Genomic DNA, 22,099 nt, shown 5'->3' with positions numbered 1-22,099 from the left:
TTAAAATGTTGTTCTTCAGAGGGAGACGGGCTGTGCAGAGGCGGCCCAGAAAGCACGTGTGCTCTCTGTTTCCTCTGATCCTGAAGTTCTTTGTGGCGAGGGGGTCAGGGAGTGTGTGTGCCAATGATGCTCATGAAGTTCTGGTGGAGACCTGTCTTTATTGGGGGGTGGGGATCGGTGGAAACGAGAAGGAATTTGTGGCTCCTTGACTACCATGCTTCAGGAGGACTTGGGGCTTGTGATTTGGTTATTTTGCCACAGTGCTTCCTGCTTAGGGACCTAATGGAAAACACACACTGGGAAGTAGAAACAGGAAGTAGAGCTGATCTCCTGACTGCTTCTGGAGTTGCCTATCCAAGCTCTTAAAGTCCATCCGCTTTTCCTGCTAATGAGTGGCTCCGGCCACAGCATTCAGAAGAGGATCTTACCAAGGTGTCTCCATTCCAAGCCAGCAGTTAGGTGACCTGCCTGTTTCAGTTCTCTGGTCACTGAAGCACTGAGACCGTGACAGAAAGTGCCTCCAGCACAGCTAGTGAGCTGCTGGAACTTGTGCTCTGCTAGCCACGTCGGCAACTGCTTGCTGGTCACGATAGCAAATGATTCATTAACACTGAGCATCATTGCTCCCTGATTAGAATAGAACTGTGTGGCACATTTACTACATTCTTCTTCTTATTATTATTATTATCATTTACTTACTGATTTTAGATAGAAAGAGGAGAGGTAGAGAAAGAAACATTGATTTGTTGTTCTGCTTATTTGTGCATTCATTGACTAATTGAATGTGCTCAGACCAGAGGTTGAACCTGCAACCTTGGCGTATTGTGACAGCGCTCTAACCAACTGAGCTACCTGGCCAGGGCTCTTGCGTTTTATATTTTAAACAAACAAGCAGGAGAGCCTGCTCCTTAGGTATCTATCTGTGCACAGGTAGTAACTACTGAACGTGTCCGAGGGGCTGTGTCAGGGCTGTGCCTTTTAAGTGTCTGTCCTAAACACAGAACATAGAGGATGGTATCAGATGTTATCTGCAACCTTTGGGAAATGCTACTGACCAGCAGCAAAGTCCTTTTTGGCATGCATGTAACCACGTGCTGCTCTCTGGAATAAAGACCTGGGAATGAATGTCTGAGAGTGTTGAGGTTATAAATGCAATGGCAAAACAAAACCAGATTGAAAAAAAAACAAAACAAACCGAAAAACTAGCGTCCCTCCCCAGAGGAGCACAAAGGAAAAGCAGGTTGGACAGGAAACGCAGAGCAGTGACCAGGGTGATGACAGAGGTAATGCCCATAGCCTTTCAGGCCTCCCCGGGCCTCTGGCCCGTTGTGGGTCAGGGTCTGGGGGAGGGGGGCTGAAAGACGCACTGCGGTGGGCCTCTTCTGACCCCATCTCTGACCACCGAGACTCGGGCACCCCTCCGTCTTTGTGAACTCCATACCTTTCCACCTCCTGCCTTTCCACCCTTTTCAGCGCTCCGGGAAAGCGAGCAAGAGAGGGATTTTTGTCTTTGGGGCTTACATTTACACTGACCGAAGCTCCTTGGGAATGCACTTGCATCTAAGGAGCTGACAGGCTGAGAGCAGAGCACCCAGGGGACGCTGGTCTGGGAGGGGGGAGCGAGAGGGGGGGGAGAGAGAGAGAGGGAGGGAGGGAGGGAGGGAGGGAGGGAGGGGAGAGAACGAGCTATGAAACCATCAGCATTACGGATCTTCTTCTAAAAGTCATGTCGGATAATCAGTTAACCTTTGGTCAGAACTATGTTAAAACTGAATGGGAGTTTGTCATTTTGAGGAATAAGCAAACTATTGAATGCAGTAGTATAAGGGTCAACCCTTTGTTTATATGTATTTGTTTATGCAAATGATTTCCATTGAATTCAGTTTAGCAAACTTTCTCCCTCTGACTTCTATTATGAAAAATTTAAAACATATAAAGAACTTTAAAGAATTGTAAGGCTAGCTAGTGTGGCACAGTGGTTGAGCGTCGACCTGTGAACAGGGAGGTCACGGTTCAATTCCTGGTCAGGGCACCTGCCAGGTGTTGCTGGCTCAATCCCCAGTGAGAGGTGTGCAGGAGGCAGCCGGTCAGTGATTCTCTCTCATCATTGATGTTTCTATGTCCCTCTCTCCCTCTCTAAAATCAGTCAATAAATAAATCAGTTGTACAGAGGGCATCCATATTCCTGTCATCTAGATTTTATAATTGCTAAGCTTTTAATATATTTTTATTGATTTCAGAGAAGGGAGAGGGAGAGAGAGAGATAGAAACACCAATGATGAGAAAGAATCATTGATTGGCTACCTCCTGTGCCCCTATGGGTGATCAAGCCTGTAACCTGGACATGTGCCCTGACCAGGAATTGAACCTGGGATCTTCAGTCCTCAGGCCAACTCTCTATCTACTGAGCCACACCAGCTAGGGAACAATTGCTAAGCTTTTGCTACATTTGCTTTATCCGTCAATCACTTACTTTTATATAACTATTGCAGTATTGTTTACATTTTATTAAAGGACACGTGTGAGGTGAGTTTTAGTAAATTTATGCAGCTGTGCAGCCACCACCAGTTTGAGTTATAGACATTCATCTCCCCCAAGTTCCCTTCTGTTGTTGGCAGTCAGCCCTGCTCCAACCCCAGGGGACTCCTGCCCGTTTGTCTGTGTCTGTACGTATTTTGCCTTTTCTAGAAGTTTCGTGTAAATGGAATTACACAGTATGTAGTCTGTATCTGGCTTCTTCCACTTAGTATGATGTTCTTGAGGTCCATCCATGTTGTCTCAGGTCAGCAGTGCTTTCCTTTTTACTGTTGAAGATGCTTTTCTGTTGTATAGGTGTACCACGTTCTAGCAATCCGTTCCTGCAGTAGTTAATGGCGCTCCTTGACTCACACCTCATGGGGGGGGGGGGGGGCGTGAGAATAGCTCATTGTAACGTCCTCTGGATGTCACAGGAACCTGGGGAATTCTGAGGCCATCACTTTAAGCAAATGCAGGGTGGCTGTAGCCTGCTCAGGAGCACACCACGAAGCCAGGTCCACAGGCTCTGAGCGCAGCAGGCCGGGTTGGGCGGCGGAGGAAGTGTGGGCACCTGTGCGCCTGCGAGCTTGTTTACCCGGTGATTCTTTTTGGCTGGTGGCTCTGAAAGAACAGATTCACATCACTCCGCTTCCAGCTCTATGAAGGGCTAGGTCATCCCTTCTTCCCGTGACCTGATTGCAACCACATTGAGCTCTGCGATACTCTGAGTGGATCGCCCATGGGCTTACGGTCATTCATTTCCACAGGCGTGTTCCCGGGCGGCTGCGCTGGGGTGTGAATTCTGAGGCGTAGCTCCTGCAGTGCTGTGGAGACCAAGGGCTCAGACCAAGTGTAGCTAAAACCCCATTCTTCAGGGCGGTCAGGAATTACATTTTGAAAATATGGATTAAAGACGTGATGTAACTTAATGACCAGGAAGTGTTGAGTGGCCACACTGAGACCAGACCAGTTCTGGGTTCTGTGGATGTGAGAGGCAGCCGGACCCGGTTCTTCCCGTAAAGGCTGCACCGAAGCCGCCTGTGGCGATGGGGAGGCGGAGCCAGGTGTGGCCAGGACCTCTGGCTTTCCTGAGCACATTGCCTTTCATAGGAGCCGCAGCACTGCGTGGCCAGACCGTTAGAATTCAGAACAAAAACAGAACGACAGCCCCATCGGGTCAGAAATGAAAGATTCTTTAGGACGACCTCCAGGGAGGAGCTTGGCCCAAACAGTATCGCTGTCTGGCTTTTAGAAGAGATTTGGCCCTCACCGGTCTGGCCCAGTGGATAGAGCGTCAGCCTGCGGACTGAGGGGTCCTAGGTTCGATTCCGTCTGAGAGGCATGTACCATAGTATGTACCACAGTTGTAGGCTCAGTTCCCGACCGTGGTTGGACATGGGCAGGAGCCATCAATTGATGTGTCTCTCACATTGATCCCTCCCTCCTTCCCTCCCTCTCTCCCTCCTTCTTTTCTTCCGTTCCCTAAAAACAATGGAAAAATATCCTTAGATGAGGGGTAACCAAAAAACCACACCAAATTTTGTAGCTAAAAGCTACATTCAAACAGTCATTGAGGTTTAAACCAAATGCTTTTTGTGTTTTCATTTCATGGTAGTGGGCTGCTGTGGGGGACTGGTTTTGTTCTGGCCACCGCGAGAAGCAGTGGACCTCTAGATCAGGAGCTGGACCAGAAAAGCCCACAGCAGCACGCATGGTCAGCAGCCTCTTGTCTGGCATGGAGGGAAGTGGGTCCCGCCCCTCCGTGAAGTAAGCTGTCTGAGTCCTTGGTTTCCTGCAGACGAGCTGGGCCTCAGGACAGCAGGCAGTCTGCTCAGCCTTGGACACTGACTGCGCATGGGATGGGCCATTGTAGCAGGGCCGCACCTGTCTTCAGTCCCTTGAGCCGACGCCAAAGCTCTGAGTGCTCGTGGCTCCTCAGCCTGCAGTGCTCCTTGTTTCTCCTGGTCAGGAGCACCGCCTGCGGCTGCTGTTCTCTCCGGGAAGCCTGCTCCAGGCACCCAGACAGTCTTCATCTTCCGAAGGCCCTCCCCCTCCCATTCCTGACACAGGTGGCCTGGTTTATAACTAGCTTACTTTCCCAATTAACAAGATACGGCGGCCAAAACCAGTGTGGCTCAGTGGATAGAGCGTCAGCCTGCGGACTGAAAGGTTCGATTCCGGTCAAGGGCATGTACATTGGTTGCGGGCACATCCCCAGTGGGAGGTGTGCAGGAGGTTGCTGATTGATGTTTCTCTCTCATTGATGTTTCTAACTCTCTATCCCTCTTCCTTCCTCTCTGTAAAAAAATCAATAAAATATATTTAAAAAAAAAAGATATGGCTGCTATAACATATACATACATACTCTTACTACTGGCTTCTTTAGCATAACATTAAAATGTGAACTTGCTCGGCTGGTGTGGCTCTGTGGTTGAGCATTGACCTATGAGCAGGGAGATCACGATTTGGGTTGCTGGCCCTATCACAGGTAGGGGGCGTGCAGGAGGCAGCCTATCAATGGTTCTCTCTCATCATTAATATTTCTCTTTCTCTTTTTCTCATGAAATCAATAAAAAAGTGAGCTTTCCATGTCAATACACTTCTGCAACATCTTTTTTAATAACTATATATTAGTCCATTGCATGAATCGGTCACATATTTCCTTTTTGTTAAGCATTTTTATTTTTTTTACTCCTAGAAAACACTGTGGTTCACACATACCCTGCCATTTTCTCAGAAAAGTTCTCTGAAGTGAAGAGCATCTCCCGGGGCTTTCAGACAGAGCAGGTGCCGGAGGCTGCCACGGACTTCTAGATTACCTTTCAGCGAGGGCCCTTGGGGATTTCCAGTGGCACTTTGTGTCTGTTTAGTTTTGTTTTGCTGGGTTTGTGCGGGAATCCCAAGCCTGGACATTCCTGCCGGTAACCGGTGGGTCAGAGGTGCGCTTCCCAGCCGAGGCCTCCATGGCAGCTGGAGGGGCTGCGGCAGTCAGAGCCCATCGCTGAGGAGTCATGACTCTACAGTGTTTGCTTAAGTTGCAATTTAAAGTAATTGCTTAGGTCGTTCATGAGAACAAAGACAGAAAACTAAAGAGATCCAGGCAATCACTGGGCCATGGAGTCTGAGCTGAAGACAAAGCATTTAAAACCTTGCGATGCTCCGGACGAGACGAAGCTGTCATTTGACTTTTTCTTTCTTCTTTCTAGGTGTCTCATTCAGTTGCTAAACTTATATTAGTTAATTTCCACTGGCAAGTTGCAGAGATATTGGACAGGTAAGCTGTTTGGGGGCGGGAGGCGGCATCGCCCGCAGCGTGGTGCCGGTCTGTGCACTTTGGAGCATGTCCTTCCAGTGTGCGTGTTGTATTTTACAGACACTGGGTCATATTGTATATTTTTTCCTCTCAATTTACATGTTGAACATTTCCCATCTACTTTCCAGATATTCTTTCTACTGGTATTTGCTGGTGCAGCATCTTATAGAGATGCTTCTTACTTTGTTCAGACCTCTGTTGTTGGACAGTGACGTCAGGTTTTTTGTGCCTTGTTAATTAGTTTGTAATCAGTGCCCTTCTAGATTACCCTTGCCAACATCTCTCTTATTTCTTTTGGATACATCATATGTACCATGGCACGTCACATGTTAGCTTGAGAAAAGGTAATTGGCCAATTCGCCAACCGCCTCCAGCCCCAGAGCTCCGAGGCACAGATTGGAGCCTCCAACACTGGAAGCTGTGGGGAGGAGGGTCTCCCGGCCCGCTGGAGACATTTCCGAGACCCCCTCAGAGGCCAGTCTGGCTCCGGGTCTCCTCAGCACCACGGGCTTTGGGGCTGCATGACTCTCGCTGGGGAGACTGTTCTGGGATTGTAGGAGGTTTGGCAGGTGCCTCAGCTCATCTTCTGCACGTCAGGAGCAGGAGCATCCACAGTCCTGGAGGTAAATGTCCCCAGGCCCTGCCCGGTGCCCCGGAGGACAGCATCTTCCCGGGAGAAACGCCACCCTGCCCTTCCCACCGGACATCGTTCTCGCGGTGTGGCCCTGTGAATGCAATGCAGAGCGGGGCCGTGCCTGCCCTCCAGCCAGGCAGCTGGTGGCCGCGCCCGCCGAGCGCCCGCTCACTCCCCCCGCACTCACTGCTCACCGGAGAGGCTCTGCGGAGTGCAGGTCCCCTCCAGGCCTGCGCCTCTGTCCCCGCTGTGCACACTCGGGAACCGGGATGGAGTGGTGAAGGCTAAGCCGGAAGCATCTGGTGGGGGTGGTGGGAGTGAAAGCCGCTGGAGGAGGCACTGTGACAGGTGGGCGAGGACACCTGTAGGAGACAGCCCCCTGCTCGGCTCCTGGTGGCCGGGAACAAGGTTTTCCCGGCCTTGGGTAGCACTTTATTGCCACGTGATGATTGTTCTCATTTCTTTCTTTTTTTAAAATATATTTTATTGATTTTACACAGAGAGGAATTGAGAGGGACAGAGAGTTAGAAACATCGTTGAGAGAGAATCATCAATCAGCTTCCTCTTGCACCCCCCCCACTGGAGATGTGCCCGCAACCAATGTACATGCCCTTGACCGGAATCGAACCCGGGACCTTTCAGTCCGCAAGCCGACGCTCTATCCACTGAGCCAAACCGGTCCCGGCTGTTCTCATTTCTAAATGTATTTATGCCATACCTTGCTCCAGAGGAATTAGATGGTTCTGATGAAAGCGTGCTTTTTCAGAAATCCGTGTGTGGCCGAAACCGTTTGGCTCAATGGATAGAGCGTCAGCTTGGGGACTGAAGACCCTGGTTCGATTCCGGTCAAGGGCATGCACCTTGGTTGCGGGCATATCCCCAGTGGGGGGTGTGCAAGAGGCAGCTGATCAATGACTCTCTCTCATCGATGTTTCTAGCTCTCTCTCTCTCCCTCCCTCTCTGTACAAAAACAATAAAATATATTTAAAAGAAAAAGAAAAAGAAAGCCATGTGTGAATGTGCACACACATGCGCATGTGCTGTGTGCAGGCACTAAAGAGCATTATAGCAGGTGCTCTCCTGAGTGCTCCCCCAACAGGAACCCGCTGGCTCGCAGGAGGAGCCTCTGGCGGCAGTGCTGCCTGGCCCAGCTCCTCCCACCGGGCACTCATACCTGCCGTTCCTGTTGATCGTTTTCTTTTTTCCTAACTTAGGTAACTTTTAGTTTAGTATGTTTTTAGAACTCTACAGACATCATCATGCTGTGCTTTAAGTTTTAAAATTACAAACAAAGTTGCATTTTATGACATCCTGTGAATCCTGTCAGAAAACCATTTTGAGGTGGTTTTGTTTGGTTGGTTGCTTTGCTGTCACACATGATGCAGCTTTGAAAACCTGTTGGAGACTCCAGTGTAACCACTTAGTAGGGTTCAGAGAGAGAGTGAGTTACTGGTCTCTGGTTTCTAAAACTTGACCGGTGAAGGCCAGTGTTTTCCATGGTACACGCCCACCAGTGATGTGGGCGCTCCCCGTGCTGCCACAGTGAAGTTTCACGTCCAGTTATCTTTAACTTCATTTTCTGGATTAGTCAGGAGCATCTTTTCTTATGTTTAGTGGTCATTTGTGTTTCCTCTTCTGTGGATGCCTGCTCTCTCTTTTGCCCATTTTTATTGTTACTTTATCTTTTGTATCTTATATCTGGAATGAGGTATGGCATAAATACATTTAGAAATAAGAACAATTATCATGTGGTAATAAAAGTGCTACCAAAAGCCCAGGAAAACACATTCCCAGACACCAAGGACAAATGAATTTATAGGTTTTTGTGTGTGGGTTTTTTTTTTTTTATTCTGAATATCATCCTTTGCCATATAGGTATTGAATTTTCATCCAGTTTATATCTGATGAACCACATGGTTTTTTGTGTTGTTTTTTAAATATTTTTTATTTTTGTTTGTTTTTTTTACAGAGAGGAAGGGAGAGGGATAGAGTTAGAAACATCTGAGAGAGAAACATTAATCAGCTGCCTCCTGAACATCCCCTACTGGGGATGTGCCCGCAACCAAGGTACATGCCCTTGACCAGAATCAAACCTGGGACCCTTCAGTGCGCAGGCCAACACTATCCCCTGAGCCAAACCGGTTAGGGCATGATGAACCAAAGTTTTTTAATGTAACATGATTTTTCAGTTTTTCTTTTATGCTCTGCTTGTGTGTGTGTGTCTTAAGATATCCTTCCCTATTCTGATGTCAGTAAAGAGATTTTTACCTTTAATTTCAGAAGGGAATGTAAATCAGAAACGATCCTTCATGAGCATTGTTCTCACAGCTCAGTGCCTTGGAGACAGGGTTATTATTCGCAGACAATTGAGAGCTAAAAGAATTGGGAAGAGAAGTACATTTGCACTGAGGAGGGAGCTTGGCTCTGCAAGCGGTAATTAGAGACAAAGGCACTCAGGCAGCTGCACACGTTGGCCCGTCCTCCGCGGTGAACCTGCGCCTTCCGTTCCCCACGCTGGGTCTCTGCCTTTTGTGTTGTAGGTACAAGTCCAATTCTGCTCAGCTGCTCGTCGAGGCTCGCGTCCAGCCCAGTCCATCGAAACACGTGAGTGTGTCCTGCCTGGGAGGACGTCTCCCGGCACGTGGCTCTCCTGTGGCTTCGAGGTGCTATGGAGAGCCCTCTCACTTTATTCTGGTGTGACTGCCTCTCCTGTTTGTTCCGTTATCGCTGGGAAGCTTCCTCTGGGGGGAGAGGAAATCATTGCCGATCCGGGGCCACTCAGCCCTTTCATCTCTGCCCTCACAGCCTGCACTCCATCCCCGCTGCTGCCTGGTGTGCCCAGCTCACCGCACGCCTCCGCCCCTGCCCCTGCCTCTGCGGACCCTCTCTGGCCTGGAGTGTTCAGACCCTGTCCCCATGTTTGTGGGAATGGAACTCACTTTTTTTTTTTTATATATATATATTTTATTGATTGTTTTAGAGAGAGGAAGGGAGAGAGGTAGAGAGTTAGAAACATCGATGAGAGAAACATTGATCGGCTGCCTCCTGCACACCCCCCACCAGGGATGTACCCACAACCAAGGTACATGCCCTTGACCGGAATCGAACCTGGGACCTTTCAGTCTGCAGGCTGACACTCTATCCACTGAGCCACACCGGTTTCGGCTTGAAACTCACTTTTAAAGACCCAAGCTGTCCCTCACAAAGCCTGTCCCCCGGATCACTCCCTGCAAACTCGTCTGGTTGTGTCTTTAAACCTTCACTGTGTGTGGTAGTGATTCAGCCATCTTTCCCTACCGCAGTGAGTGCTCTGAGGGAGACCCCACGTCCTACAGGCCTGGTCATGCCTGTGTGTCTAGAAGTTCAACAAACATCTGTTAGATGAGCGAGGACGTGTCCGCAGAGCGCTTAGGAGAGATTTGGAGCTCAGGTCACCACAGAACTTCTGCAGCCTCTCCTTAGAAAGCTTCCCGGCGCAGCCTGGCTGAGCACGGGAACAGCTCTTTCTCGGATTGTTTGTATTTCCGGGGAGGAAGGGAGAGGGGTAGATAGAGCAGGTGCTCTGCTTTAACAAGCTGACAAGAGCCGAGATCACCTTGTAGGGGCTTTTCCGTGGGCTGTGGTGTTGGCCCGGGCCCCCGGCTGTCTGTGTGTGTAGTGTGGCCTTATCCTGGGACTCGGGCTTCAGAGTTGTCGGCCCACTTCCTGGGAGAGTTTCCTGCCTCGTAGGCGCCTTCTCATCCTTCTCCATTAATTTACGTGACATCTCTTTGTGGTGAGGACGAGCTGTAACTTGGAAAAAGAAATAACGTTTTGTATTTTGGGCATATCCGCCTAGGAAGACAAAGGGCTGTGATAAGTAGCGCTCAGTGTGCTCAGTGTGCCGTTAGAAGCTTTATGCAGCCTCGGCCTTAGGGCTGGATTCGCAGCGCTTGCTGCGGGGCAGCTCCGGACTCTGCTGAACGGGCTCTTCCAGGAGAAATGCTTTAAAAGCTGGAGCGAAGGACCTCTGAGGGCCTTGACAACTTGACATCCGAGCTTTCCCCTGGCTTTCTCAGGCTGCTGTCTGTCATTCTGACGGCTCTGCTTCCCTGCATCTAGTGATGCCACAAGCCCAGCTCAGGTGCCGCCGCCCCCAGGAAGCCTTCCTGAGGTGCTCTGCTCGGAGCTCCACTGCAGCCGAGCTCCACTCTCGTGGCCTCCCAGGTTCCCTGCGGCCCCGGACTGATGTTTCCTCTCTCCCCAGGCCCCCGCAGCCCACCCCCCTCACCACTGCGCCGTGTGCATGCAGTTCGTGCGGAAGGAGAACCTGCTCTCGCTGGCCTGTCAGCACCAGTTTTGCCGCAGCTGCTGGGAGCAGCACTGCTCTGTGCTTGTTAAAGACGGCGTGGGTGTGGGTGAGTGCTCCGGGCCTTACCACTGACAGTGTTACCTCTGACTCGGCCCTTCCAGGGCTCCGTCAGCTGTGTGTCTTTTTAAAAACAGCGTTTTCATTGACTTCAGAGAGGTAAAAGCATCACTGATGAGAGAGAATCGTCAATCAGCGGCCTCTTGCACACCCCCTACTGGGGATGGAGCCTGCAGCCTAGGTGTGGGCCTGACTGGGAATCGGCAGGTGACCTCCTGGTTTGTGGCTCAACCGCTGAGCCATGCCGGTTAGGTTAGGCGACTACGCGTCTTCTTTTAAGCCTGATTGACGTTACCGTCACCACCATTGCTTCCCACGTCTCAGACTGACTGGCCACGTGCTCCCATCCTGAACGACAGGAGAAGCTAAGGCTGCTGTTCGGTCCCACGTGGAGGGGGTGTGAGTGCAGGGCCACCTCTCGGAGGCTTTGGGAGGGCTGTCTGCACCCTGCCGCCTGTCCTCCTCACCCCCCACAGGCAGCCATTGTGCAGCCACCAGAGGCTCGTGCTGTGTAGGCAGCAGCACAGAGTGCCTGGTGAGGGGCAGTTATGGGATATTTGTTAGACTGTAACCTGATGATGTTGATACAAGATTGGCCTCCCATTAATTGTGTCTGCAAACCTCCTGTTGGTGGTAAGCACTTGCATGTAATATTAAACATTACAAAACTCAGTTGTTAGTTAGCAACTATATAGGGTTTTTAAACAAAAGTTTAAACCATTGTGATGTGTATGTCATTTGGAACAATGTTTAGTCACATCACTGTGCAAATGTATCAGTGTCTTTCTTTGAGGCTGTTCTTTTGTTTCAAGGGTTTCCTATGTGGAACCGAATCTGTGGTTGATCTCAGGGGCAAATATGTTATGACGAGGGGCCCAGGGCACAGATTCGTACATCTAGAAAGGAACTGTGGGCTGAGGCTGCAGTGGGCACAGGGACGGGTCTGGGCCCATCCTCCACACCTGGCCTGCCATGGCCCCCAGTCCCATCTGCCAGCAGCCCCACTCCTGCCCGCTGCTCCCATGCGCTGATGGTGCCGCCCCGCTCGCACCCAGTGACAGCAGCAACATTTGGGGACAGCGCTGTCAGCTGAGCAGCAGCTGCTGCTGCACCCATCCCCCTCAGGAGCAGGCGGAGGGGGAGAAGCCCACAGGGGCGATGGGGGCCGGCAGCCGCTGCTCGCACCCACTGACCGACTGCTGATGGCACTGAACCATCAAGACCAGCGCCGGGAGCCCGCAATGGGTGCAAGCAGTGGTGCCCCCTGGGCTGTTTGCGGGGCTAGCTCCGGCAGTGGGTGCACGCGGCAGGTGCGAGCACGGCAGGACGGCAGCACGGCAGCACGCGGAGCGAAGACTTTTCAGTAACCACCAGAGGCTCACCCAGTGGCAGCGACTGCGATCCACCGCGGTCTGGCCCCTGCTCACCTGCTCCACCTGCTACAGTCGACACCCGCCATGTTCCGCACTCGCCCCCTGGTGGTCAGCGCATGTCATGGCGACCGGTGTTCAGTTGTGCAGTTGCATCTATTTGCATATTATGTTTTTTTTTTAAGATAGATAGATAGATAGATAGATACACACACACACACACACACACACACATACATACACATACATACATAGACAAGTGGTGACTCCTGCAGTGCAGCTGTCGATCTGGGTCTTTGTTCCACAGGAGTCTCTTGCATGGCTCAGGACTGCCCACTTCGAACACCAGAGGACTTTGTGTTCCCATTACTGCCCAACGAAGAGCTCAGAGACAAATACAGGCGCTACCTCTTCAGGGACCATGTGGAGGTACGGCCGCCCTGTGGGTTCGCCCCTGCTTTCCTGGGCCTCCTTCCCCCGGTCCCCACCAGGGCTGCTTTATGACAAGGCTGCCATTAGGAAAGAGCTCCATGGCTCTAAAAGGCCAGGAACCGCTAGAACGGTAGTGAACACAGACGCGGAGTCAGGCAGCCGTGAGTCGCAGGTCTGATACTTCCCGCTGTGTAACCTACCCGTGATTGTGCCCTGAGCCATGGTCTCCTTTAGCGTGGTCACCGTACGCACTCCACTCAGCAAGCCATCCACGCACCAGCAGCACATCAGGGTGGCTGTTCCTTTGGTCGCTGTGGCCAGCGGAGATGGGCAGGACAGCTTGCCCATGACTCCAGCACGGCCAGTCTCAGTCTCAGTCTGGCCCTCGGTCAGGCTGCCCGTCAGGCGCGCTGGTTTTCTGTGACATCGTTCCACCGTGCCATGCCGAAGCGTATTGGTTGATTGAAGGTCTGGTTTTCTCATGCGCAAGCTGCAGGCCCCACGATGCCTGGCTCCGCGGGCTGCTGGCTGCCTCTGCTAAACGCCTGCGGGCTGCAGGGCTCCCTGGTTCCTTCCAGCCGGGTCCCTTCGCGTTCCCATCTCACAGACGCAGCGGTGCGTCCCGCTTTGTGATCTGATGTTAGAACTTCAGTGAGTTGCTGCCTAGTTTAACTCACGTTCAGAGCCTTCAGTATCTGCCCAATGGCAGCTCATGACAGTCCCCGGGAATCCTATAGCCCGTCATGTCAGCATCAGCTGGACGAACAGGGTGTTTGAGTGCTCGGGGCCTACTTGGGGGCAGCGACTGGGAGTGGCTCATGTTTCCCCTTGATGTGCACACAGAGTCATTACCAGCTCCAGCTGTGCCCCGGTGCAGACTGCCCCATGGTCATCCAGGTACAAGAGCCCCGAGCGCGCCGCGTCCAGTGCAGCCGGTGCAGCGAGGTCTTCTGGTAAGGGGGTGGGTGCCGAGCAGCCTGGCTCCGCGCGTCCGCACAGGCCGCTGCTGCCGGGGCGCGGGGGGAGGGGGAGGGCTGTGGAGCGGGAGAGCAGCTCCGCTCCAGGGCGGGGGCGCCTCACGTTCCAGGTCATGTTGGGGAAAGCTCGGTCTGCACACCAGGACGGGGCAGGTGCTGGGAGAAGGTGCTGTGGTTCATGCTGCTAAGACTGACCCAGAGGTTTGATTTCTCTGCCTGCACGGATAACTTACTGCTATTTACATGCTCAGCGTTTTAACCTTTCTCTGTGACTCACCCTGTCCTTCATGAACATGGCATACAGCCATTGGGGCTTACCCCCGCAGTAAGAAAGATGGGAAGAGCGACATGTGCTGAAGGGTAAGGCCTTGGCCTCCATGTTCCCACAGCGTGTGGGCAGCACTGTTGTCATCCTTGTGGGTGAGGAAATGGAGGTGCAGGGTATTGGCAGGAGTCATCCTCAGGCTCAGACCTGTGCCCCAATCCCCCCTCCCGGAGCCTCCTGGAGGGATGGGCTCGGGCACCACACGGGAAGCGTGGCCTGTGCCCGTGGGCCGCCTTGGAGATGTCGTTGAGGGCATGTGTGGCTCGCTGGCCCTCAGCCTCCATCCTGCTAGGTGAGCTCTCCTGGGCAGGGGTGAGGCCGGCTCCTGTGCCCTGTCCTGTCCTCAGCGGTGGGGCTGGGCCAGAGGGACAGGCAGGTCCTGGGGGCCGAGCCTGGGGAAGGTGTGCTCTGGCTGAGTGTCCTGCGCTGTTGGGGTGTCCTGCCACTGCGCCTGGACAAGCTGGCGTTTGTGCCCCTGTGTGCACGTGTGGCTGGGGGCGTTTGCGCCCGTGTGTGCACGTGTGGCTGGGGGCGTTTGTGCCCCTGTGTGCACGTGTGGCTGGGGGCGTTTGTGCCCCTGTGTGCACGTGTGGCTGGGGGCGTTTGCGCCCCTGTGTGCACGTGTGGCTGGGGGCGTTTGTGCCCCTGTGTGCACGTGTGGCTGGGGGCGTTTGCGCCCGTGTGTGCACGTGTGGCTGGGGGCGTTTGCGCCCCTGTGTGCACGTGTGGCTGGGGGTGTTTGTGCCCCTGTGTGCACGTGTGGCTGGGGGTGTTTGTGCCCCTGTGTGCACGTGTGGCTGGGGGCGTTTGCGCCCGTGTGCACGTGTGGCTGGGGGCGTTTGTGCCCCTGTGTGCACGTGTGGCTGGGGGCGTTTGCGCCCGTGTGCACGTGTGGCTGGGGACGTTTGCGCCCGTGTGCACGTGTGGCTGGGGCTGAGCCCAGGCTCCCGAAGGGGCTCGTCCTGCTCTTGCCTGCGCGGAGGCATTTCAGCAGCATCGCCGTCGGTAAAGGTCTGGAAGCCTGGATCGGTGGCTTCCCTTTGAAAAGCTCTGCCTCAGGACCTGCTGGCTTGGACACGAGGACAATGAAAGCCTGACCTACTGAGTATTTGAGTGTTTTTCTTTCTGGTTTTAAGTTTCAAGTGTCGTCAGATGTATCACGCCCCCACAGACTGCGCCACCATCCGGAAATGGCTCACGAAGTGTGCGGACGACTCGGAGACCGCCAACTACATTAGCGCTCACACTAAAGACGTAAGGAGCGTGTCTTCCCTGTGCTCTGCCGCCTCGGGCTGCAGGGCCTGGCAGGCCGGGCGGAGGTGGCCGCGCCTTGTCGCAGTGCTTGTTGCTGGGTGACTCATTTTGGTCCGGTGCTGAAACGCCGGGCAAGTTAAGGAACTAGTTAGGAGAAACTCGGTCTTTCTTGAATGCTCCGAGGCTTTCATATCCCCGGGAGGGAGGTGGGCAGTGTAAGAGTAGTAATTCCCTAGTTTATAAGTTTGTAATGGAGTAAATAGAGAGCGCACCTAACAAATAGCCAGTCTGTGGAGGCCCAGTGCTTGTCCTGCGCCTTCCCTGGGAAAGCAGGGCCCACAGCCCCTGGAGCCCGGGGACTCGGCACCCAGGCGCTGCCCCGGGCCCGTCACGCTCACAGTCCCGCTGTGGCCAGGACGTCTTAACGGGCTGCGTGGTGGCACGGCCCAGCCGGTTTCTGCGGGGCGTCTGCGGGCTCTGTCACCTCTCGGGAGCGAGCGGCTTCAGAGGCTGTTTTCGTGCCTCTTCCGAAGCAGGAGAGCGGGCGGCTGCCAGGACGTGGCCGCTCTGGCGCACTCCCGCCCGGGCAGGCTTTCTGCTGACCGGCTGCTGCTGTGGCGAGGGCCCTGGGGGGACGGGTGGCGGCGGGCTCGGGGCTCAGCTGGTGCGTGAGTGTTTCCGAGCCCAACGTGCTGACCTCCTTTCCTTGGATTGCTGTTCCAGCCTCAGCGACCGGCACATTTAAGTGACTGCTCCTCCCAGCAGTGCTCGCCCGATGAGTCACTGGGCACAGGTGCCAGGCGCTTTGTGTAAGTGTTTAGCCGCCTGGTGGTGCGTGAGCCTAACGGCGCCCTTCTGTCTCCTCAGTGTCCCAAGTGCAACATCTGCATCGAGAAGAACGGAGGCTGCAATCACATGGTGAGCGGAAGCCCGTGCCCTTTGCATGTGTGACACACGTGGTCAGCGGGCCCTTACCGTGTTCTCTCTGTTTCCCTCGACAGCAATGCTCCAAGTGCAAACACGGTGAGTCCCGGCGTAGTGTGCAGGCCAGGCCCAGCCTGCCTGTGCGGGCTCCGTGGCTCGTGTGGGGCGCAGACGAGGGCAGCCTGGCACTTACGTCTGACATTTACGTTCTCCTTTCGGACCTGTAATCCCTCTGCCATCCCGCGGCCACATGTAGTCAGAAGTCCAGGTGGGGGGGACTCTTAGACCCTCACGAATCCTCAGTCATCGGGAAGAGGTTTACCATGGCCTTTCTGTTTTTCCAAGGCAGGTGAGTAGCACGGGCTGGTCTGTGCTGCCTCCCGGTGGTCTCACTGGAGGGGGTAACCACCCGATTCCCTCGAGGCTGCAGGAAGTTCCCAGAGGGGTTTGGACTTGGCCTTCAGGCCTCCTCCATTGTCAGGAGCCGCTTCCTTGGACCTGTGGGTTTTGCTTTCCTTCCTGCCAGATCAGTGAAGAGGGAGGAGTCCTTCAGGCAGGGATGTGTGCACATAGGTCTCCCGCGCGGCTGCCGAGGTGCTGCGTTTCTCTCCTCTTCGTAAGGGCTTGCCGGGGGCTCCCTGTGGTCAGGGGCCTCGGTGCAGACAGGGTGAACCAGCAGCAAGCGCGGCCTCGCTGACGAGGGAGCAGTGTTGTCACCGTCCAGGGCAGACAAGAGGAGGGAGGGGTGGCGTCTGGTCTCTGGGTGAGCACCTCGGGGAAGTCAGCCATGGCGTGGGTCCTGGGAGGCGGGGCTTCCCGCTGTTCGGGCCAGGCAGACAGGCACACCCGCACTGGCCTCTAGCCGGCGCGCGGGCCTCCCTCCCAGACCGCGGTCATGGTGGGACATGTAGCGTCCAGAAGGGTGTTTGGTTCCCTCTTTGCTTCCCCTGCAGAAGCAGTGCCGTAACTCTGAGTGTGACTGCGGAGTGGCTGTAGGTTAGGGAAAAGCGCTTTTAAACAAGAAGGAAGGGGAATGCCCTCTTCCAGCTTCGTGGACAGGCTTCCTGGGGAGAGGGCAGGGCGGGAGGTGGGCGGGAGGCGTGTGCGCTGTGCTGAGCCTCCATTGGACAAGTCCCTGCCGTCCTGTTCTCACAGTGGCCGGACACAGCAGGCCAGCGGTGCTTGCTCTGTGCTTTAAAAAGTCTTACTTTGCTGAAACTGGTTTAGCTCAGTGGATAGAGAGTTGGCCTGCGGACTGAAAGGTCCCGGGTTCGATTCCTGTCAAGGGCACGTACCTTGATTGCAGGCACATCCCCAGTGGGGTGGGGGTGTGTGTGTGCAAGAGGCAGCTGGTTAATGTTTCTCTCTCATCGACGACGTTTCTAACTCTCCCTCTCTCTTCCTCTCTGTGTAAAATCAATAAAATGTATTAAAAAGTCTTACTTTCCAGTTACAGTCCACATTCAGGGTTATTTGGGTTCGTTTCCGGTGTGCCCTATAGCGGTTAGACAGTTATACACCTGACTAACATTTTTACTGCTGCCTGGCCCGTACTCGCTGTTGTTAACCATTCTCTGTGCTGCACTTGGGCAGACCAGTGGTTTGTACGTCACACCTGCCTGCACCGGTGAGACGGGCACACAGCTATGTGCTCACAGAACCGTCCTTTAGATCGGCAAGGGCACTGCAGGGACTGGGATCGGGGAGACAGGCCCTCATTCCTCCCGAAAGGGGGCGTCCTTGGGAAGTCTGATCAGGTGACATCCCCGCCCCCAGCACAATCTGTCCGTCCCCACTGCTTGGCCTTAGGAGGACTGGGGCCTTGTCCTGGGTGTGACTCCCCTCTCTCTGCGCAGACTTCTGCTGGATGTGCCTAGGCGACTGGAAGACCCACGGCAGCGAGTACTATGAGTGCAGCCGGTACAAGGAGAACCCCGACATCGTCAACCAGAGCCAGCAGGCGCAGGCCCGGGAGGCCCTCAAGAAGTACCTGTTCTACTTCGAGCGGGTAGGCTCCTCGGCTGCTCCGGAGGGGCCTGTGCAGCGGCTACGGCAGCATCCCAGTGACTGGCCCAGGGCCACGTGCACAGAGGGCAGGGCTGGCTCCACAGGGCCTGGCTGACGGAGGACGTGGTGCTGACTTGGTGTGCGGGCTGGATGGAAGATCAGGAAGGGACCTCAGTGCCATCTTAGCCGTCAGATTTTGAGGGCAGTTCCTCCCAGGGAGACGCTTCAGCAGCCCACAGCGCGCGGCACGCGAGGTTTCTGAGCACGTAGACCAATGAGTCTCACACAGCCCGTCCTCAGGCTCAGCCTGCTGCCCGGAGGGTGGCGTGGTCTGGCAGGCAGGCGCTGCTCTGGACACCCGCCCTCGTTGCCCTCAAGGTCACACAGTCCCCGTAAGTTAGACGAGGCTGTGGCTGGGCCCTTCCAGCCCAGCTGTCTCTTCTGGACCCTGTGCCGCCCCAGGGCCCCTGCAGCTGCCTCCTCCCTCTGCCCGCAGTGGGAAAACCACAACAAGAGCTTGCAGCTGGAGGCGCAGACGTACCAGCGGATTCATGAGAAGATCCAGGAGCGCGTCATGAACAACCTGGGGACGTGGATCGACTGGCAGTACCTGCAGAACGCTGCCAAGCTCTTGGCCAAGGTCTGCACTCCTCCCTCTCCTGAGCCCTGCCCAGTGCCTGGCCCTGTCAGCCCCCGACCGCAGGGTGAGAGACCCCGAAGGGGGCTGGGCCGTTAGCACCCTGTGCAGGCCGCATATTTCTGCTCACGGGTGGACAGTCCCCCGGCTGTGCCCACTGAGGACCAGGCCTCTGCTGGTGTCCAGGGGGTTCCACCAAGAGAACCACTGTGGCGAGACTAGACCCCTTTTCTTCTTTTGTCCCATCATGCATCACTCAGGAAAATAAGAGCTTGTCTTTGGACAATTATTGAGATAGATGTGTGGACTCTGATGTCCGACTCAAGAGGGAAGAGCCATTGAGGCAGCTGCTGGTAAATAAATCCCAGGTTGGAAGGAATGGGGTGTCTGTGGCCACTTTTGTTTCCTCTCTCCTTGTGGTCCCCTCCATCTTTATTTGGTGAGGTCGCTTCTCGGGTCCATCCTGTGGAGCCAGGTGACCTGCATGGTGGGGACAGAACTGCAAAGGCCACCGAAGCGTGTGGCCGCAATCAGACACAGGCCCTTCTCTTCTCCTCTCCCCGTTGCAGTGTCGCTACACCCTGCAGTACACGTACCCGTATGCCTACTACATGGAGTCCGGGCCCAGGAAGAAGCTGGTAAGGCGCAGCAGCCCCTCCACTCTACCCTCCGAGCGCCAGAGGTGCCGGTTATGTGGAGGCCAAATTAACACAAAACTGTCGTCTTCAAAGTGTATTTCTCTTCCAGGCATCTCCAGAATAAGTCTCATCCCCCCAAAGCTGGCGTTTTGTGTAATAACAGCCCGAGTGCCCCACTGTTTTTCACTGTTATAACTGAGACGTGTGGGAACATCTTTGTGCGTAAAGCTTGGATGTACAATTACTAAGGCAACTGGCTCAACTATTTTAAGAGTTGATTTGCAGCCCTAGCTGGTTCGGCTCAGTGGATAGAGGCCTGAGGACTGAAGGGTCCCGGGTTTGATTCTGGTCAAGGGCACTTGCCCGGGTTGTGGGGGCTCAGTCCCCAGTAGGGGTCGCACAGGAGGCTGCTGATCAATGATTCTGTCTCTATCCCGCTCCCTTCCTCTCTGAAATCAATAATATATATATATATATATATATATATATATATATATACACACACACACACACACACACACACACATATATACACACATACATATACATTTTAAAAAGTTCATTTGCAGAACGGCTAAAGAAAAACAGTATTCAGGGAATACAGTGTCTGTGAATAGCCATCCATTTGATTTTTAAAGCATTTGTTTCCCTATATGCTGGGTGCATTGTCTTCAGTGGCTTCAATTCTTGCCTGTTCTTTGCGGTGGTGTGGGGGTGCCCTTGCTATTTGTACTCTTAGGTAGCCTTAAAAAAATAAAAAAATATATATTTTATATATATATATATATATATATATATATATATATATATATATATATATATATATAATATATTAAAAGAGAGAGAGAGAGAGAGAGACCTAGATATAGAGAGATAGATTTTGGTGAAGAAGGGAGTGGGAGAAATAGAAACATCAATGGTGAGAATCACTGATTGGCTGCCTCATTCATGCTCCCCACTGGGGATACAGCCCACAACCCAGGCAAGTGCCCTTGACCAGAATCGAATCTGGGACCCTTCAGTCTGCAGGCTGACGCTCTATCCACTTAGCCACATTGGCCAGGGCCAGTTAGCCTTTTAATTGGGTTCTGGCTCCTGGTACAGGGACTAGCACTGCCCTCTTGAGGTCAGCTTCAGAGCCTGAGGCGCTGCGTCTGCGCCTGCCCCGTCTGCAGGCCCTGCCCTCTCCTTTGACCCTCCGGCTCTGCCCACAGTTTGAATACCAGCAGGCGCAGCTGGAGGCGGAGATCGAAAACCTGTCGTGGAAAGTGGAGCGCGCGGACAGCTATGACCGGGGGGTAGGTGCTGCCGTGAGGGAGGGGGACGGGTTGCTGTGCTCAGGCTGGCCATGCGAGCACAGGTTTGCTTCCCTGGCGCAGGACCTAGAAAACCAGATGCACATAGCGGAGCAGCGCAGGCGGACCCTGCTGAAGGACTTCCACGACACCTAGGCCGGCCTCGCGAGCTGCAGGGGAGAGGCGCCGGCGGCTGTTCGGCACGACCAGGGCTCTGCCTTCACACCAGGCCCAGCCGGCCCTCCTGCGGGCCCGGCACACACCTCATTCCCGCTCCTGCTCACCGTGCTCTCTGTTTCTGCTGCGTAGAGGCCCTGTTGGAGTGGCCTCTTCAGGATTTGAAATTCCCCCTGGATGGTTGTTGGGAGGGAGGGAACGTTTTTTTGAATGACTATTAATAGTATTAGCTCATTACAACTTATGTAATTTTTAAAGGTTGGGCAATTGTACCAAAAAAACAAAACAAACAGAAAGGAAGCCAACCATAGAATTACACAGAACCTTTAAAAATAAATTGGCATTGGAGTGTTTGCCCTCTAGCTACTGTCCTCGGAACGCAGCTGCTCCTGCCCCCTCCTGGAGGCGCACTGGAGGCCCGGCGGGCGGCCTCTGCCTCCAGAGACGCTTGGTGTTCGGGCCCAGGGGAGGGGCAGGGTGGAGGTGGGCACTGGTTTGCCTGTGCAACGGGTCTGGCATGGGAGCCGCCTGCCCCCTGCCCGCCCTGTCGGCCTCGGCCAGGCGCCCTGCGTGGCCTAGCAGTGTGCGGGCAGTGCAGAGCAGGGCGTGCCACGGGGCTGAATCGACGTGCCCTGCCTGTCTGTGGGCTCATGGTGATTCTCGAAGGAAGGCTTTCCCGGTGGCTCCTGGGCCAGAGCCCACGGAGAGCGTGGATGTGGGACAGGAGCTCCTCAAGGCAGAGCTCCACTCACAAAGGGGGTCGTCCCCACGCAAAGGTGTTGTTTGGTCCCTTCTCCGCAGCAGCCTGCAGGCCGTCCTCGCGAACCTCGGCTCGGGCAGTGTGGCTGTTTGCACAGGCGTTTCCATGGCCGCTGGGTGTTGGCCGGCTCGGGCTGGGCCTCCCCTCCAGGGTTTGCACAGAGGAGCCGGCGGCTCGCGTGGCACCTGGCCCCGTGGCCCCGTGGCCCGGGAAGTTAAGCCTGGCCGGGGTTCTGTGGCTGTGGTGCCCCGGGAGAGGTGCTGGGGGACACGGACATGTGGGAATTGTCTGATGCTCGTACACTCACCTCCGCGTCCCCAGGCACCACGGCTGTGAACTAACTGCTCTGGACGGCAGCACACAGCGGGGGCGGGGGCTGGCTGGGAGAGGGACAGGGAGGAGTGTAGCCATGAACGGGTCGGGGGTCCCTG

At 54.4% G+C, this 22,099-nt stretch overlaps 1 protein-coding gene across 6 annotated transcripts in view; it reads left to right on the top strand.

Moving 5' to 3' along the window:
• Positions 1 to 22,099, top strand: part of ARIH2 (ariadne RBR E3 ubiquitin protein ligase 2) — a 55,202-nt gene that overhangs the window by 16,374 nt on the left and 16,729 nt on the right. For 4 of the 6 annotated variants that reach the window (XM_045579604.1, XM_036432320.2, XM_045579605.1 and 1 more), the window contains 13 exons: positions 5,724 to 5,791; positions 9,005 to 9,068; positions 10,711 to 10,861; positions 12,550 to 12,671; positions 13,518 to 13,627; positions 15,113 to 15,230; positions 16,098 to 16,148; positions 16,232 to 16,253; positions 18,011 to 18,162; positions 18,658 to 18,801; positions 19,368 to 19,436; positions 20,651 to 20,734; positions 20,816 to 21,261. In XM_045579604.1, coding sequence (XP_045435560.1) covers positions 5,724 to 5,791; positions 9,005 to 9,068; positions 10,711 to 10,861; positions 12,550 to 12,671; positions 13,518 to 13,627; positions 15,113 to 15,230; positions 16,098 to 16,148; positions 16,232 to 16,253; positions 18,011 to 18,162; positions 18,658 to 18,801; positions 19,368 to 19,436; positions 20,651 to 20,734; positions 20,816 to 20,887 — 1,227 coding nt within the window. In that variant the 3' untranslated portion in view covers positions 20,888 to 21,261. Of the gene's footprint in view, positions 1 to 5,723; positions 5,792 to 9,004; positions 9,069 to 10,710; positions 10,862 to 12,549; positions 12,672 to 13,517; positions 13,628 to 15,112; positions 15,231 to 16,097; positions 16,149 to 16,231; positions 16,254 to 18,010; positions 18,163 to 18,657; positions 18,802 to 19,367; positions 19,437 to 20,650; positions 20,735 to 20,815; positions 21,262 to 22,099 lie in introns of those variants that run through there. The other 2 variants (XM_036432318.2, XM_036432321.2) reach the window with 2 other exon arrangements.

This window comes from Pipistrellus kuhlii, unplaced genomic scaffold, assembly GCF_014108245.1.
Source record: "Pipistrellus kuhlii isolate mPipKuh1 unplaced genomic scaffold, mPipKuh1.p scaffold_m20_p_11, whole genome shotgun sequence".
NCBI lineage: Eukaryota > Metazoa > Chordata > Mammalia > Chiroptera > Vespertilionidae > Pipistrellus > Pipistrellus kuhlii.
The sequence above is the reverse complement of the archived record's forward strand: the minus strand, read 5'-3'. Positions and strand labels throughout refer to the sequence as shown.